Source organism: Coregonus lavaretus, assembly GCF_964263955.1.
Source record: "Coregonus lavaretus genome assembly, chromosome: 33".
Classification (NCBI taxonomy): domain Eukaryota; kingdom Metazoa; phylum Chordata; class Actinopteri; order Salmoniformes; family Salmonidae; genus Coregonus; species Coregonus lavaretus.
In genome coordinates, this window is record NC_140020.1 from 6,246,717 (window position 1) to 6,264,263 (window position 17,547).

The 17,547-nt window shown below is 46.2% G+C and overlaps 1 protein-coding gene and 1 long non-coding RNA gene across 3 annotated transcripts in view; one reads left to right on the forward strand and one right to left on the reverse strand.

Moving 5' to 3' along the window:
- The window catches only part of LOC311108730 (calpain-3-like), a gene marked incomplete at its 5' end in the record, with an annotated part of 33,730 nt that extends 22,280 nt beyond the window's left edge, over window positions 1-11,450 (reverse strand). Inside the window, 10 exons of the mRNA XM_084151465.1 lie at window positions 3,571-3,743; window positions 3,942-4,102; window positions 4,240-4,317; window positions 4,512-4,609; window positions 4,944-5,027; window positions 5,155-5,323; window positions 5,555-5,688; window positions 6,021-6,139; window positions 6,951-7,020; window positions 11,157-11,450. Coding sequence (XP_084007591.1) covers window positions 3,571-3,743; window positions 3,942-4,102; window positions 4,240-4,317; window positions 4,512-4,609; window positions 4,944-5,027; window positions 5,155-5,323; window positions 5,555-5,688; window positions 6,021-6,139; window positions 6,951-7,020; window positions 11,157-11,450 — 1,380 coding nt within the window. The remainder of the gene's footprint in view (window positions 1-3,570; window positions 3,744-3,941; window positions 4,103-4,239; window positions 4,318-4,511; window positions 4,610-4,943; window positions 5,028-5,154; window positions 5,324-5,554; window positions 5,689-6,020; window positions 6,140-6,950; window positions 7,021-11,156) is intronic.
- Window positions 11,451-16,260: 4,810 nt separating this feature from the next.
- On the forward strand, window positions 16,261-17,211 carry LOC311108229. Of its 2 annotated transcripts, none has more exons than XR_014610490.1 (3): window positions 16,261-16,301; window positions 16,497-16,647; window positions 16,868-17,211. It is a non-coding gene; the product is annotated as an uncharacterized lncRNA (long non-coding RNA). The 2 variants fall into 2 exon arrangements; XR_014610491.1 differs by having other exon boundaries at window positions 16,875-17,211.
- The last annotated feature ends 336 nt before the right edge of the window (window positions 17,212-17,547 follow it).

The following is a 17,547-nucleotide window of genomic DNA, read 5'->3' on the forward strand; positions in this document are numbered from 1 at the left end:
TTAATCTACTCCAGAAACCTGTCTGAACACACCCGCCATGTCCAGCAAGTCCTTCATCGTCTTCTGGAGAATTCCCTCTACGCCAAGGCAGAGAAATGTGAGTTTCACGTCAAGACAGTGGCCTTCCTGGGGTACATAGTGGCAGAGGGAAGTATCCAAATGGACCCTGCCAAAGTATCAGCAGTCACTTCATGGCCAGTTCCGGAGAACAGAAAGAAGCTGCAACAGTTTCTGGGGTTTGCTAACTTCTATAGGAAGTTTATCCGGAACTACAGTACCGTTGCTGCCCCTCTCACTGCTCTAACCAGCACCAAGCAACCCTTCACCTGGACCCCAGCAGCCGACAAAGCCTTCAGTACCCTCAAGGTGAGGTTCACCTCCGCTCCCATCCTCCAGATGCCTGATGTGGACCGGCAATTCATTGTGGAGGTGGACGCCTCGGATGTGGGAGTTGGTGCTGTGATTTCTCAGTGGGCTGCGGAGGATAGGAAGCTCCATCCCTGTGCCTTTTTCTCACGTCGGTTGTCCCCCTCTGAGTGCAATTACGACATAGGGAACCGTGAGCTGCTGGCTGTGAAGCTTGCCTTGGAGGAGTGGCGTCACTGGCTGGAGGGGTCCACCATTCCATTTCTCGTTTGGACCGATCATAAGAACTTGGAGTACATCCGCACGGCCAAACGGTTGAACTCCAGGCAGTCCCGCTGGGCCCTGTTCTTCACCAGGTTTAATTTCACTCTGTCATACCGGCCTGGATCACGCAACACCAAGCCAGACGCCCTCTCCCGTCAATTCCAGAAGGATGACACCCCCTCCAAGGACCCTGTGTCGATTCTGCCAAGTCCCTGCATCGTTGCAGCTCTGACCTGGGCTGTTGAGGAACAGGTGCTGGAGGCTCTCCGTAACCAGCCAGGTCCCAGCACTTGCCCAGCTGACCGCCTTTTTGTCCCCGAAGACCTGAGGTCCCAGGTCGTTCAGTGGGGACATGACTCCCGCCTAGCTTGTCACCCTGGCTCCACCCGCACTTACAACCTGCTCGCCCAGAGGTTCTGGTGGCCCTCTCTGAGGAAGGATGTACGGGAATTCGTCCAAGCCTGCCCCATCTGCAACCAACACAAGTCGTCCTGCCAGCCCCCAGCCGGATTGCTGCAGCCCCTGCCTGTGCCCAGACGTCCCTGGTCTCACATCGCCCTTGACTTTGTCACGGGGCTGCCCCCTTCAAGTGGCATGACCGTCATTCTCACCATCGTTGACCGTTTCAGCAAGATGGCACACTTCATTCCCCTCCCCAAGCTCCCAACCGCCAAGGAGACCGCCCAGGTGGTCCTGGAACACGTCTTCCGGATCCACGGACTGCCAAAGGATGTAGTTTCTGACCGTGGTCCACAATTCTCCTCCGCTTTTTGGAAGGAGTTCTGTCACCTGCTGGGAGCCACAGTCAGTCTGACTTCCGGATTCCATCCCCAATCCAATGGGCAGTCAGAGCGGGCTAATCAGGAGCTCGAGAAGGCACTGCGATGCATGACTTCACGCAACCCCCACTCCTGGTCGCAGCAATTGACATGGGTGGAGTACGCACACAATTCTCTGACCTGCTCTGCCATCGGTATGTCCCCTTTCCAATGTGTTTATGGATACCAGCCTCCTCTATTTGCCAGCCAGGAAGAGGAGGTTACTTGCCCATCTGCACTTGCTTTTGCCCGTCGATGTCGCCGCACCTGGTCACAAGCCCGAGCCACACTCCTCAGATCCGTTGCCAGCTACACTACCGGGGCCAACCGTCGGAGAATTCCTGCTCCCACCTACCATGTTGGTCAAAGGGTGTGGTTGTCATCGAAGAACCTGCCACTCAGGGTGGAGTCGCAGAAGCTGGCACCTCGGTTCATTGGCCCATTCCCTATCATAAGAGTGATTAGCCCAACTGCTGTCCGGCTCCAACTGCCTAATTCCCTGAGGGTGCACCCCACTTTCCATGTGTCTAAGATTAAGCCCATCCATGAGAGTCCGCTGGTCCCTGCTGCGCCTGGTCCTCCTCCTCCACGGCTCGTCGATGGTGGTCTGGTTTACACCGTCCGCCGCCTGCTTCGGTCCAGACGGAGGGGTAGGGGTCTCCAGTACCTCATTGACTGGGAGGGCTATGGACCTGAGGAAAGGACCTGGGTGCCAGCTAGTCGGATTGTGGATAGGACTCTCATCACCGCTTTCCACCTACGGCATCCTGATCAACCTGCAATCCGTAGGGGCCGCCCCAGAGGGGTCCCTAACCGTCCGGCCCGCTCGGCTTCCTGTCCTGTGCCTGATCCTGTCTCGGGACCTGTCCCATCTCCCGACCACGGCCCTCCGGCTTCCTCCGAGGATGAGGACGTTCACTCGGACCGTTCGGAGGAGTTCTAGCCCTCCTCCGGCTCCCCTCCTCCCGCCCGGCGTGGTGTTGCTCTTGGGACTTCTGGGGCCGTCCCTTGGGGGGGGGGTTCTGTCATGGGCCTCTCACTCCACCGGGTTACCACCTTTATTTTCTTCCACTCTGCTCACCACTCTCTCTACTCAGCCTAACTAGCTCCACCTGTCCCTGCTCTGCTCTGCTCTAATTACTCTGCCAGCTGCGCTGCATTACCCACTACCTCTCCCAGTATTTAAGGCCCTGTCTTTCAGCTCTCCGGTGTCAGATCGTCTGCAAAGCTCACACCCGGAACCTGTTTGCTCGCGCTTCTGGCTCACCCTTGTTTTGTGACCCCGGACCTGCCTGTTTTTTGGATACTCTTCTGCCTCAGGAGATCCAGACCTGCTTCTGCCATTACGACTCCTGACTACTCTTCAATCCCGGTAACTCTGACCAGCCTTCTGCCTTGCTACTACGTATTTTGGATTTCCCTTGAACTGTACTGCTGCCTGGTTTCATTCCGCCCTGTTGTGTCTGTGTCTCCCCCCCCCAGGACTTCTGGACCACCCACCACCGGCTTCATAGGACGCATCGCTGCCACTGGGGGGGGCACAGACCCAGCGCATTGGACGGGACCCCTGTTACCCCTGGAGCCTTCATTCACTCCCTACTTCCCTTTTCCCTTAAGTTTAATAAACTTTCTGGTGTGACGCAATTGTGGTCCTCTGGTCGTCTGTCTGAACCGTGACAATTTGGATGTCCTGCCAATAAATTATCAGCTTTGGCTGAGAGTTTCCTTTTGCGAGGGTGGAGACATCGCAAACCAGAAATCTCAATTTTTAACACGCTTCCCTCCAGAACCTAATTGAGCATCTGACCAAATTATGCACAATTTTAATTCTGGGTTAACCAAGATTAATATATGACTGATTTTATTTTAAATGCTAGGGCTAGGAGTTTTTCCTAACCAGTAGGGCGCACCGTAGCAACACGTTTTGAAATGGTAACTAAATGTGACTGTTTCTTCAGTAGTATCTCCCCCTTTCACTCAGTTTCGAAAATGTGTATCTTGTTTTATACCGACTGGTCACAACCCAGAAGAACATCTGAGCATTTATCCTGGTTAGGTGATCAAGAATACCTCCAGTTATGTCCTGTGATTGTGGTTTGGTTTATCAGGAGGTATATCCCACCTCGTAGATGGAGAACCCGATGGTGTAGAGCTTGGCACCCTTGTTGCGGTCTTTCCTCCGGCCCTTTTGCATCAGGGCCACCATGACGGTGCATGCCACATGCTCGGGGTCGTCGGGGTCGTCGTCCTCCTCGTACAGACGCATGCGGTACTGCGGGTTGGTCCAGAACGTGTCTGTGGGACATCAGATAGGAGACGTGGTCAGTGGGGGTCAACGTCTTCATTCTTACTATGTACTACTTTTGGCTACCAAGCAGCTGAGAAAGTGTGTAGTTAAAGCAGAATGAAGCAGGCATCATAACCATGATGTGCACAACTACAAATCAGTATAGTTCAAACACTATTTTTTACAGCCCAAAGTCAACCTTGTACCTGGGAAGTTCCTGCAGCCTCCGGCGGAGCTGCCTCGTACCCAGCGGCCCTCGTTGACCGCCACAGTCCACCTATGGGACTTGTCGTCTAGCAGTGCGTCAGGGGTCAGGTTACAGATCTCCAGCTTGGTGAAGTTCTTTTTGAAGTCCTCAAAGGATATCCTATAAGGAACATAGAGTAGAATAGAATAGAGTACAATAGATTGTTGTTTATCCATTTGCACAGAAATCCTTTGTTACAGTGCCCAGCCCTAATGTCTGAGACATTGACATTTATCAGAGGGCTTCGTTCAGCTCACCAAGTCTCGCTCGTCTCAACCGTCTTCTTCTTCAGCCTGGCCTTGTCTGAGCTGGAGATGGTGGACCATTCTTTGGACCTGTGGAGAGAAAATAACCAAAGTCACCTTGTTACATGTAGGCTGTGTTGTTATGTTATGTATTTTATGTTTCTCTTGCTGCACAACCAGTTTCTCCCTGGAAGAATAAAAATGATTGATTGTTTATTGATTGAAGGATTGATTGGTTGATTGGTTGGTTGATTGATTCTAGGCTTTAGAATGTCTGCACTCACTTTGCATTCCATGGCCCTTTCCATAGCACCATCCCCCAGGGGTTCCGCATTTGAACTAGGCGAATCTTGGTATCCTTGGTAACCTTAAGCTTGTCACACTAAGAAAGATACCCTTGGTCAGCAGCGAAAGATAATTTAGTTTGGCCCGCACCTCATATTAGTAGATACTGTGTTGTAACATATTCATAGAGTTGTTCGTTCTTTCTTTCTTTCTTTCTTTCTTTCGTTCTTTCGTTCTTTCTTTCTTTCTTTCTTTCTTTCTTTCTTTCTTGCTATTGTCAGAGTGCAATGTACAGATTCAGTCAACAACAATACAATAACATTGATTCAGGTTGTTTGTCTTTCTAATAATGTAAAGTGATAAGTTACAGTTTGGTAGAGGTTTGACCAGAGGCTTCAGCTTTGACTGTGGCTCCATGACCATAACCATACCTCCTCTAGCGCAGTGATAGAGTAGGCGTGGCCCCTGACCAGTCCATTTGCAGTTTCAGTCTCACAGTGACTTGGCAGCAGGTCCTGCGAGAGATAGGATGGACAGAACATCAGAACAGAGATACACGGTCGTGTGGCGCCTTTGTTCAGACCCCGGTCACTCACAGTAGCACACAGAAGAAGGCAGAAGGCATGGAGCAGACTGACTCACGTCTATGGAACAGCCCATCAGAGAGCCTCTCTCCAGGGCTTTCTTCATGATCCTGTAGAGTTCTTTTGGAGCCTCTGAGATCTCAAAGAACTCTGTCACACCCCCAGTGAAGTCCTCCATGGCCTCCAGGGTGTTGCCACCTTTCAGGGCCTCGTAGGAACCGTGCAACCTGACCAGGAGACAACCATACAGTTTATGATTTCATAATAACCATTGCAAATTGTACATCATCTTGCATGATTAAGTGGAGAATACAAAGGTGTGAATTAACTTTGGTCAATTGGAACCAGGTTATACAGGTCGACAGTGACTGTTGTTGTTGTTGTTGTTGTTGAGCACCCTTCTTTTCCACAGGGTGTATTATTAATAGACGTGTTGTGGCATCATCATTCACACTTACTTGGCATAAGCCTTCTCCAGCAGAGCGCTCCAGAACTCGTTCTTCCTGAAAGACTTGGTAAACACCAGGTGGTTATTGGAGGTGGGGATACGGTCATCCACCACAACGTCCACCCATTCGCCATAACGCCAGAACTGCGGGGAACAGTGAGACAATGGACAGCATGGGAGGTGATGAGAGGGAGTGAGAGCTGGGTTGTGTTCAGTAGGAAGAAAATGAGAAGGAAACAGTGACACAGGGAGGTTCGACCTAAACTTGTCCAATTAGATCACAGATTTTCGTATTCCATTGCACTTTTTTTTTTTTTTAAGTGTGCCCTACTGAAGGTTCAGTGATTTATAATTCAGTACAGGGTTGTTGTTTTTTTTTGGGGGGGGGGCAAACATGAATAAGATATAGTAGGTCCTGAGTCTACATAGATTGATTGAATAGTTCCCAGGTGATATTGACCATGACCATACAGTACCTGGAAATGGAAGATACCAGCGTAGTTCTCTGTGAAACTCTGGTCTGGTGGGATAACTCTGTACAGCAGCTTGTCATTCAGTGTCAGACAGGCAATAGCAGCGAGCAGCCAGCAGTCACCTGCAGGGAACAACGAAACGTTTAGCCTCGGGAAAGAAAAATGAGCGTTTTATTATTGGTCAAGTTCAGGTAGTCTCGGCCCATTTCAGGACCCATATACTACTGACTCCTTACACAGGCTTATGTAAGGGTATCCACTTGCATGGCTATTTTCTGAACTGTGTCAAAAACATGGACTGGTGTAGCTTGACCCGGCAGCCCCAGTGCGTTCTCAAGCGGGCATTTAGCAGATGTTATGGGAGAGGGGTTTCTGTTACACAGCACTCAAACGCACATGCATGCCACACGCGCTCACACACCACGCACGCCGCGCGCGCACACACACCACGCGCGCGCGCACACATACCCTGCTGCAGGTGTCAGTCCTTTACAGCGAGCAGTGTGGTTACCGGGGGTAACTTTTCGTCTCTCGTGGCTTAAATTCTCACACCATCTTTCCATCCTCACTCTCTCTTCTAACAGGAGAGCTCCTTGATTGCATCCCCAGCTGTCTGTGCTTCTCAAACGTTGTCTGCCCTCTCTTTTGCTTTTCACTGTGCCAAGATACTATGGCTTCAGTTTGAACAGGGACCGCTAAATAGTGAATGCTATTTGTGCTGTTAGTTAACACCTGTCTAACTTTTGATCTCCTCACATCCTGGTCTGGCATGACTCAAGGCTGAATCTTCACTGTCTACTTTTACTTGTCTACATTACTGTGCAGATGTTATTAGTCAGATGTTGCTGCTTCATACCATCGACCATGAGCATACTTTAGCAGCAAGAGTCTTACCCAGTGATGTCATACAGTGCATTATTTCTGTGGTCTTACCCAGCTCTCCTTGACAGATGTCTGTCCTACTGGCTCCGTCTATGATGAACTGGGGGTTGTCACAGATTTCCTGCCAAACAAAGAAAGAGAAAAACAGCTGTAGCCATAGTAATGTTGTTGTGATGTTCTACTGGGGTGTGGAACATCTTGTGAGAGCTTCAATCTATTATCAGATAGTACTATGTCTTGAGAGGAGAGAGGAATATCTTGACTGTACCATGATAACAACATGACTTAAAAATATATCAAGCTACATTAGTAGATGGCCTGTGTACTTTGACAGCAACTAAGAGAAGTTTATTTTATACAATCTCCTATAGTGATAAACAGGCATAAAACATTGGTCAAAACACATGTATTCAAAACTGGAGTCAACCTCACTTTTCAATTATGTCTTCATGAGTGGAATATGAAGGAGGGATGCAAGGCCCTGCCAGAAACCTCTTTGCACAACGTAAGTGATAAGTGATAGATCCATAGGGGAAACACAGTGACAGTAGACCAAGTCATCTGCTCACAGCTATTTTAAGTGCTACAACAAAATGCAATAGCGGCCTTAAAGTGGGGTCCTCATACCAAACATAGAAATAGTTGTTCTACTGTATTTCTACGATGCCAAAAGAGCTGGGAAGGGCTGGCACAAAGAGGTATTGTGTTAAACTTTACATCCGGTTTTATAGTAAAACATAGCTGGTGACTGGATGTAAACTCTGTCATGTAAAGGTCTAACAGTATAAACATACTGTAGGTTTGCTTGCACAGTCATTTCAAGACGGGATTCAAAATAGGAAAAGCACTGCAGTTGTGTGGTCAATTATTACATAATGACTTAAAATAAAATAAAAACCATGCATATAAACAAATGATACCACCCGACAAATGCAGTGTGCAGGTTTTTCTTCAAAACAAAATGACAAAAATAGGACAAATTTGCACCGTTGCAGTCTGGCTACAGGAAATGATAGAAGAGGAGAGGTCTTGACCCCTGGGGAGAGGACTTGACCCCTGGGGAGAGGACTCGACCCCTGGGGAGAGGACTCAACCCCTGGGGTTGTGTCAGAGTCTGGTTGGTTACTCTTATTCTCTGGCTGGGTTGAAGAATACTAGTTGCAATCTAGTGAATTATGATCTCTGCCATAAAAGCAGCTGTAACAGGTCACGACCTCTAGAGTTTTCCCACCAAGGGTTAATGTATTTGGTAATACCTCTGGACTTCTCACTTCACCGGGACAAAGAATCTACGTTGAGGGGAATAAGTTGAACTACAACCATGTTCTGAGCCAACCTGGGTTCAAATAGTTTGGCCTGCCTGGAGTGCCAGAAGGGTGGGGTTTGAACTTTTGGGACTATTCCATTGGTTCCATTGCACCAAGAAAGCTCAATCAAGCACAGCTAAAATATATTTCTAATATTATTTGACCCCAGGTCTTGATCTCATTATTGATGATAGAGTTTGTTGATAGAGAAAGTGAAAGTCCATCTACAGTACATAATAATGCCTGAATGAAATGTGAGGTTCTGTCATTAGTGTGGATATACTTTTGTGTTTGTAGGACTGCATAGTGGTCAAATTTGTTTATGGAAGCATATGTTAAAGCAGTATTGGAGGAGGTCGTTATAAAAAAGGGCTTGAGTTTCACGACTCAAGGGGCCGAGTCAGCAAATTGACAAATACTTGGATCCGATCCACATGCACCAACATGATGTCTCCACACCTTTAAGTGTGCCAAGAACGATTGCTTCACCACCTTCTTAGACCAGTCTTACTGCCGACCTCACTTGGGCTTAAAATGGTTGCACTCCTGGTGGATTTAGGAATGTATAGTTTTGACCCAATGGCAAGTTCATCAAAATTGTTCTGCAACATGATCAAGGCCAAATTACGGAGCTCCCTGGGATGGTTATATATAATATACAGTATGGTAGTTCAAAAAATATCCACCATCTGGAAAAGTAGTTTGGATATACTGTTGGTACATACCACCTTCATCGAAAGATGTCTCAAGACATCTTGAGACATAAAATTAAGATGTATTGAGACAGTTTGAGACATAGCCATTTTTCAAGACATCTAAATGTGCAATCAGCAGTTGAAAACAATAACAAAGTCCACACCCCGCCTCTGTTTTGGTAAAAAGCTGAAGGATGGACCTGGAGAAATGTAACCGATCTCAAATTCATGGACAGAGATAGGACTGACCAGCCAAGATATCAAAATGATAGTTTTAACCATGTTTTGAGGCTATACATTGTTCACATTTTACTAAACATTGGAGTAAAACAAGCTTAAGAAAGTTGAACTAAGCTCATGAGGCATTTATAAGTTATATTCTTCAAGAATCAGTGGGTATATATTATTAATTTATTAGTCAAAAAAATGTATGTAGCAACTTCAGATTGCTCCTTTAAGATACATTTTGAAGACATGTCTTTTAACGTCTCAAGGCATGGTAATGAATGGGTATGTATGGTTGACATGGTGTGGTATAGTTTTTTACACATGGGACGAAAGCGTACCAAAACACACTTCAGACCAGCTTGAACAAAAAGAGAATATGGTGCTCAAATGACGGTCTTGATAATCCAAAAAAAAGCATTCCTTACCTTAGGACACTTTATGAAGTGACTATCCCAGAATGAAATAAAGGTGTTAAATGCCTGAATGAGGCAGGTGCAAAGATTGCATCTGATGCAAAGGCTTAGTAAATCTGGGCCTTTGACCAAGTTTTCAATATCCTGTAGTAAAGATCTGAGTTATGGTGGATAGTATGTTGGGTCAGCCTGTTCACTCCAGCAGTAAACCCCTCTTTGGCTCCTTCCTCATCACATGAGGTGCCCCTTGGGTTCACAAGAAGGCTAACCTCATACCCCTGATTTAGACCTTGGATAATGTTGACCCTTTTGCTTTAGCTGGAACTTGGTCACATTGACGTCAAGCTATCATGACTGCAAGTCAGTAAGACTCCATTAGTCCTGTGACATTCCATGACTGGAAAACATCTGAGTAACACCAACTTTGGGCTTAAGCAATTTTATGCACTAATATGAGTCACTCCCGATTAGAGCTTTTGCTAAATGACTAATGTGTTACACAGAAATGCAAACACACCCATGTATGAGCCTTCACAATGTCTTATTATAAGGCTTCTTATGAGGTTTATAATATGTTATGTCTCTCTATGAATGAAACGTTCAACTGACTCAAAATGGCTGTTATTTTATTTAGTCAGGATCATTAAAAGATGATAATAAGACATGGGGTTGTGCATGCTTATGACAGGTGTTATGCATTATAATGCATTACACTTGCAGGCTTTGAGGTAAAGTGCTACCCTATCATTATTTTCATCTTGGAATGAGAACCCGCTGACAACTGCAACATAAGATTCACATACGGTTGACTTAAATGAATACCAAGACTGCAAAGTCTAGAATACACAGGTTTTGCCAGTCAGAGAGTCTTGTAACGGCACACTGCCTGACAAGGCTGATTATTGGTTGACTATGATATCCCAGATCTACCTCTGATCTCTCGCTGTCAGCCTCGTGGCATGCCTGTTGGTTCTGTGGTGAGGCCTGCCTATTGCAGAGTCTCAGCTGTCTGTGATTCTAGAACCTGATGATCCTCAGCTATGCGCCCATAAACATGCAGCAGAATCTCTTTCGCGTTCCCCCAGGTTATTTACCAGGAAGTGATGTCACAACAATGTTTTTGCAGCTAATGAAGAGAGATTTGATCTTAGGCTGAGGGATAATACCTTACCACAAATGGGTTGCTGTTTTTGTTAATCTACTTGTCTGCAGCCTTCAGCCCTAATATGTTTTTTAGTCTGACACACTTCATCAAGAGCTGGGCTGGTAGGTGTAACAGAGTAGGTCCCATCCTTGGCCCGACTTGGGCTCGAACCAGGGACCCATCGAACAAAATCATTTCTTACTCAAGAAGGACAGTTATGTTCTCTAGTACAACCTGTCAATTTCTTTTCCTTTTGTGAAACAGTGGTTCAGTCTTCATTGCAATATGAGTTCCATCTTAACAGCATGACAATTTGTATATGTTTTTCTAGCCCTGATAAATATGTTCTGATAGCACCTTCAATTGACTATCTAAATGTATACATCTCCTACCCCAACATACACGTACAGTTCCAACCTTGAGGCAAGGCGTACTTCTCCCCTACTAGTGGGAAAACAGATGGCACTCACCGTTGGGCGCTTCCACTCAAAGTCAATGGGAAATTTGCTACTGTACCAAAGAGAAGAATCATTGGCTGGGAACAGAGGGTCTTCAAACAGGACCTTCTTTTGTACGTATTTGTCTCGCAACTCCAAGAAGTTCTTCAGGCGTTTGGCATCTTTGACGGCCTCGTTTCTGCTCAAAATGGCGGTGTAGATACTGTTGCTGGCCGTGAAGGGGTAGTCAGTCTTACCCTGAGGCACCTCAGGTGATGCTTCAGTTTCCAACGCCACCTTCACTGAAGTTTCCTCAACAAGGGCCATCTTGGCTTTTTTTCTTTTTTCTTATGCGTGTCCTCGTTCCCCCTATCAGTGTGAGCTGCCCCCTTTAGTATGTACGTTAGTCAAAAGTCCAAATGAATGAAAGTGAGGAATATTTTCAGATTTCAATGCAAGAGCATGAACTTGCAAAACAGCCCTGATAAACTTCCCTTCTTCTTTCCGCGTGCTTTCTTCTCACTCTCAGTTCCTTTATATGCTGGGGGCACTCGCAATACCAAACACTCCCTCCAACCCACACCCATAGACACACACTGACACTTTCGCCTTTACGGGTCTATAAATAGGCCCCTTGAAAAGACGGGAAGAGGCCGCTCTGAAAAGGACTACCTCTCCCATAATTTCCAGTCTACAGTGTAGGTCTACAATTCACTAGGTGGGAGATGGCAGCTTGGGAAAGCAGGCTTGGGCGTGGGAAAGCAGGCCCCACATACCAATGCCCCATATTATACATGCCATACCATGTAACGATAACTACACTCACTTTACCATGTCTTTCCCTGATATCAGCTACAGTCAAGAACAATTTTGCTGATTGCATTTGCACTGTTGTTGGGTTGTGACACATATATGTACATTATACTTGATGAAATGGATTCGTGGTGGCCCAGTACTGTAGATGATGATGATGAATTTAACCTGTGGATTGCAAAGCATTTTATATGACTCTCTGTCGTTCTCCGCGTCCAATGTGTAGTCTGTCCATCTGGGTGGTGTGCACTGAAGCGCTGTATGCACCAGCCAGAGCGTTGAATTCTCACATCTGGAGAGGTGAACCATCTTTAGCTGAGGGAAACCATGGCCATGGGATATACAGTGCATTCAGAAAGTATTCAGACCCCTTCCCTTTTTCCACATTTTGTTACGTTACAGCCTTATTCTAAAATTGATTAAATAAACATTTTCCTCATCAATCTACACACAATACCCCATAATGACAAAGCAAAAACAGGTTTTTAGAAATGTTTGCACATTTCTTTAAAATAAAAAACAGAAATACCTTATTTACATAAATATTCAGACCCTTTGCTATGAGACTCGAAATGGAGCTCAGGTGCATCCTGTTTCCATTGAGATGTTTCTACAACTTGATTGGAGTCCTCCTGTGGTAAATTCAATTGATTGGACATGATTTGGAAAGGCACACACAAGCGTCACATCTGGAGGAAACCTGGCACCATCCCTACGGTGAAGCATGGTGGTGGCAGCATCATGCTGGGGGATGATTTTCAGCAGCAGGGACTGGGAGACTAGTCAGGATCGAGGAAAAGAGGAACGGAGCAAGGTACAGAGAGATCCTTGATGAAAACCTGCTCCAGAGCGCTCAGGACCTCAGACTGGGGCGAAGGTTCACCTTCCAACAGGGCAACGACCCTAAGCACACAGCCAAGTCAACGTCGGAGTGGCTTCGGAACAAGTCTCTGAATGTCCTTGAGTGGCCCAGCCAGAGCCCGGACTTGAACCCGATCTAACATCTCTGGAGACACCTGAAAATAGCTGTGCAGCGACGGTCCCCATCCAACCTGACAGAGCTTGAGAGGATCTGCAGAGAAGAATGGGAGAAACTCCCCAAATACAGGTGTGCCAAGCTTGTAGCGTCCTACCCAAGAAGACTCGAGGCAATCATCGCTGCCAAAGGTGCTTCAACAAAGTACTGGGTAAAGAGTCTGAATACTTATGTAAATGTGATATTTCAGTTTTATTTTCTTTTAAAAATGTGCAAACATTTCTATAAACTTGTTTTTGCTTTGTCATTATGGGGTATTGTGTGTAGATTGATGAGTGAAAAAAAAAAACAATTTAATCCATTTTAGAATAAGGCTGTAATGTAACAAAATGTGGAAAAAGTAAAGGGGTCTGGATACTTTCCTAATGCACTGTATGATAGGGCCAATGTCATATGGCAACTCCTGCTCACACACACACACACACACACACACACTTGTCAGGCTCTCAGAATGTCTTATTTGAAGGATGAATTACTAGAATCTAAACGTGATTCTGTGGAATAAGAATGTCTCTGCGTGGGGCAAATGGGATATGCTAAAGGTATGAGTGTCCTCTACTGGCCTAGTAATGCCACTTCAAGCAGCGGATTTATACACTGCTCAAAAAAATAAAGGGAACACTAAAATAACACATCCTAGATCTGAATGAATGTAATAATCTTATTAAATACTTTTTTCTTTACATAGTTGAATGTGCTGACAACAAAATCACACAAAAATTATCAATGGAAATCAAATTTATCAACCCATGGAGGTCTGGATTTGGAGTCACCCTCAAAATTTAAGTGGAAAACCACACTACAGGCTGATCCAACTTTGATGTAATGTCCTTAAAACAAGTCAAAATGAGGCTCAGTAGTGTGTGGCCTCCACGTGCCTGTATGACCTCCCTACAACGCCTGGGCATGCTCCTGATGAGGTGGCGGATGGTCTCCTGAGGGATCTCCTCCCAGACCTGGACTAAAGCATCCGCCAACTCCTGGACAGTCTGTGGTGCAACGTGGCGTTGGTGGATGGAGCGAGACATGATGTCCCAGATGTGCTCAATTGGATTCAGGTCTGGGGAACGGGCGGGCCAGTCCATAGCATCAATGCCTTCCTCTTGCAGGAACTGCTGACACACTCCAGCCACATGAGGTCTAGCATTGTCTTGCATTAGGAGGAACCCAGGGCCAACCGTACCAGCATATGGTCTCACAAGGGGTCTGAGGATCTCATCTCGGTACCTAATGGCAGTCAGGCTACCTCTGGCGAGCACATGGAGGGCTGTGCGGCCCCCCAAAGAAATGCCACCCCACACCATGACTGACCCACCGCCAAACCGGTCATGCTGGAGGATGTTGCAGGCAGCAGAACGTTCTCCACGGCGTCTCCAGACTCTGTCACGTCTGTCACATGTGCTCAGTGTGAACCTGCTTTCATCTGTGAAGAGCACAGGGCGCCAGTGGCGATGTGCACATTTGTGGCCTGCTGGAGGTCATTTTGCAGGGCTCTGGCAGTGCTCCTCCTGCTCCTCCTTGCACAAAGGCGGAGGTAGCAGTCCTGCTGCTGGGTTGTTGCCCTCCTATGGCCACCTCCACGTCTCCTGATGTACTGGCCTGTCTCCTGGTAGCGCCTCCATGCTCTGGACACTACGCTGACAGACACAGCAAACCTTCTTGCCACAGCTCGCATTGATGTGCCATCCTGGATGAGCTGCACTACCTGAGCCACTTGTGTGGGTTGTCTCATGCTACCACTATAGTGAAAGCACCGCCAGCATTCAAAAGTGACCAAAACATCAGCCAGAAAGCATAGGAACTGAGAAGTGGTCTGTGGTCACCACCTGCAAAACCAGTCCTTTATTGGGGGGTGTCTTGCTAATTGCCTATAATTTCCACCTGTTGTCTATTCCATTTGCACAACAGCATGTGAAATTTATTGTCAATCAGTGTTGCTTCCTAAGTGGACAGTTTGATTTCACAGAAGTGTGATTGACTTGGAGTTACATTGTGTTGTTTAAGTGTTCCCTTTATTTTTTTGAGCAGTGTATATTTTCAGAAGTCCTGACTCATCTACCCTGGTTGCAACCTGTCAGTTCATAGCAGAGAGTTGCAGGGCAGTGTGTTGTATGTCGCAATCTCGGTTTGAGATGCACTTGATAGTTGATAAATTGTTGTGTAATGAAGTAGTTACCCCGCGTGTTTTCAGAGCTGCCAACTCTCACGCTTTCGCCGTGTGACACACGTTTTTGCCTGTTTTCACACGCACTCACGCCACACATCCAATTTCTCACGCAAAAAAAATCGGCCGAGACTAGTTCGTTCCTTTTTTCAAACTCCCCGACGGTAGATGGCGCTGATAAGCACCACTGAACCATATGCGCTGCACCCCGAAGTTAGCGACAGAAAAAGACAACAGGAGAAGAAACGGTCACTACCTCAAGAAGTCTGATAAGAAGCTGAGCTGAGACTAGGTATGTAACAATGAAATGTCGTCCAATTGAGTACTCACTCTCTTAAACTTTAAATCTTGAAATAAATTATTTGTTTGTGCGTGTGAACATGATTTAGTGTGGTGAATGTAAACTCAGCTGATTTCGAACAGGTAAGATGTATTCCAAAGAATTTAACATAAATACAGGAAATGTGTGCAATAGAAGTAGACTTGTGCAGACATTCACTGACCCCATGACAGAAGTGTACCTGCTGTTCTTCCAAGCCACCGTACCAACTTTCACTTCTTTCAACTTACTACTTCAGAGAGAGCAGTCATCAATATTTTTGTTACATGATGAGGTGGGATTGGATTTTGCAGTTTTTTCCCATTCTGTGTTTCTTGCTGATATCTGCAGGGATCCTCTAAAACAGGTTTCACCTACTATTTTTGTAAATGTCTGTTATAGATGGTGAAATTCGTACGCAAGCTATGTTCCAAGTGTATGGTTCCAGCAGCTCTGCAGTGCCATGAGGAGCCTTGTGAAATTGCCTTTAAAGAAAAGGCAAACCATTTACCAGGTTAGTATTTGACTATTATTATGATCAAACACTGTGATATGTGATATTTAGCCTTGTACCTTATACCGATATGCTGTATCTGTGACAGGAAGAAAGTTGAACATTGGGTTCACAACCAGGGCTAAATTTAACAGATTACTCGACGAGGCTAACATCACACCACAGCAGGTGGATTCATTCCATGAAGCTGTGTTGTGTTTCCTGACAAGTGCTGTGGACTGTGCACTTAAGAAGCTGCCACTGGAAGAGCCACTGATCAAGCACGCACAATTTGTAGATGTACGGCAGAGGGCTGAAAGTGACATCGAAGATGTCCTGTACTTTGTTGAAAGGTTCGTTTTTTTTCTCTAATTATTGTCTATCATCTTAGCTAAAATACCCTGTGTTTTATGATGAGGTGTGTTCACTCCTAAACTGCACATGATATATTCTTATGTGGCTTCTCCTCAAAGATGTGTATGAACTGCTGCTGGTTGATGACTATATACCTAAAACGTAACAACTTGTAACTCTACTTTCATAAATAGGTTTCCCCATCTCCTCCCATACCATGGGCCAGAGGAGCATGACCTTCTGGGTGAGGAGTTTCTAAATTATCAGACCATGCAAATGATATCCCTGCAGGACGAAACTGAAATGGAAAGCTTCTGGGCTGAAATGGCAACCCGGAAGCATAAGGTAAACATTTTTTCCTTTTTTGACTTTCCTTTTGGCAGGTGTGGCTTGGCTACATCTGTTGCTTAAAATCGTTGCATGCATATATGTGTCATGCATGTTGCAAATTATGCATGTTTTTATCTGAACTTCGTTAATGGATCAACCTACAGTATACTTACAGTATTAATCAATCAAAAATCAAGGTATGTTTTTCCATTGTGTTTTGGTGCATTTTCCATAGGTGACAGGAGCCAAAGAATTCGAGAGGCTTGCTGCCGTCGCCAAGCTTGTCCTGGTGTTTCCCCATGCAAACGCAGATGCTGAGAGGGGGTTTTCAGTTGTGGGACTGAACAAAACCAAGAGAAGAAACGGCCTAGCATTGGATGGCACCTTGTCCTCAATAATGACCATAAAGATGGCCAATCTGGAGCCCTGCTTCAAATGGGAGCCCCCCTCCGATATCATCAAGGCCTCCAAGAAGGCCACAGGCCAGTATAACCATGCCGACAGATCATAGACAAGAGGCTCATTTGAGATGAGCCAGGTCTGCGCAGAATCGATCACCGGCGATCACCGCCCAATGCATGCTGGTTAGATTTGTGTCCGACTTAATCCCGACTTTCTCTGACGTCATGCACACGAGGGCAACGATAACCTCATGAGATCAAGGCGGCCGCAGTTCTGAGACGCAGGCAGTGCAATTGCTTTTCACCGACTGCAGGAACCAGGCGGACTCAGGACAAAATCTCACTCCAAGGTTTTTTGAAAAGTTGGCAGGTATGGTTTTCCCTTTTGAACCTACAAAAAATAATAATACCTCTGTGAAAAGGTAGCTAGGCCTCACCATAGATTTATCTTGGGCCCATTGATAGGGCCTAACCCACAGTGACCATCGCCACACTTATACTGACCACTAGTGGC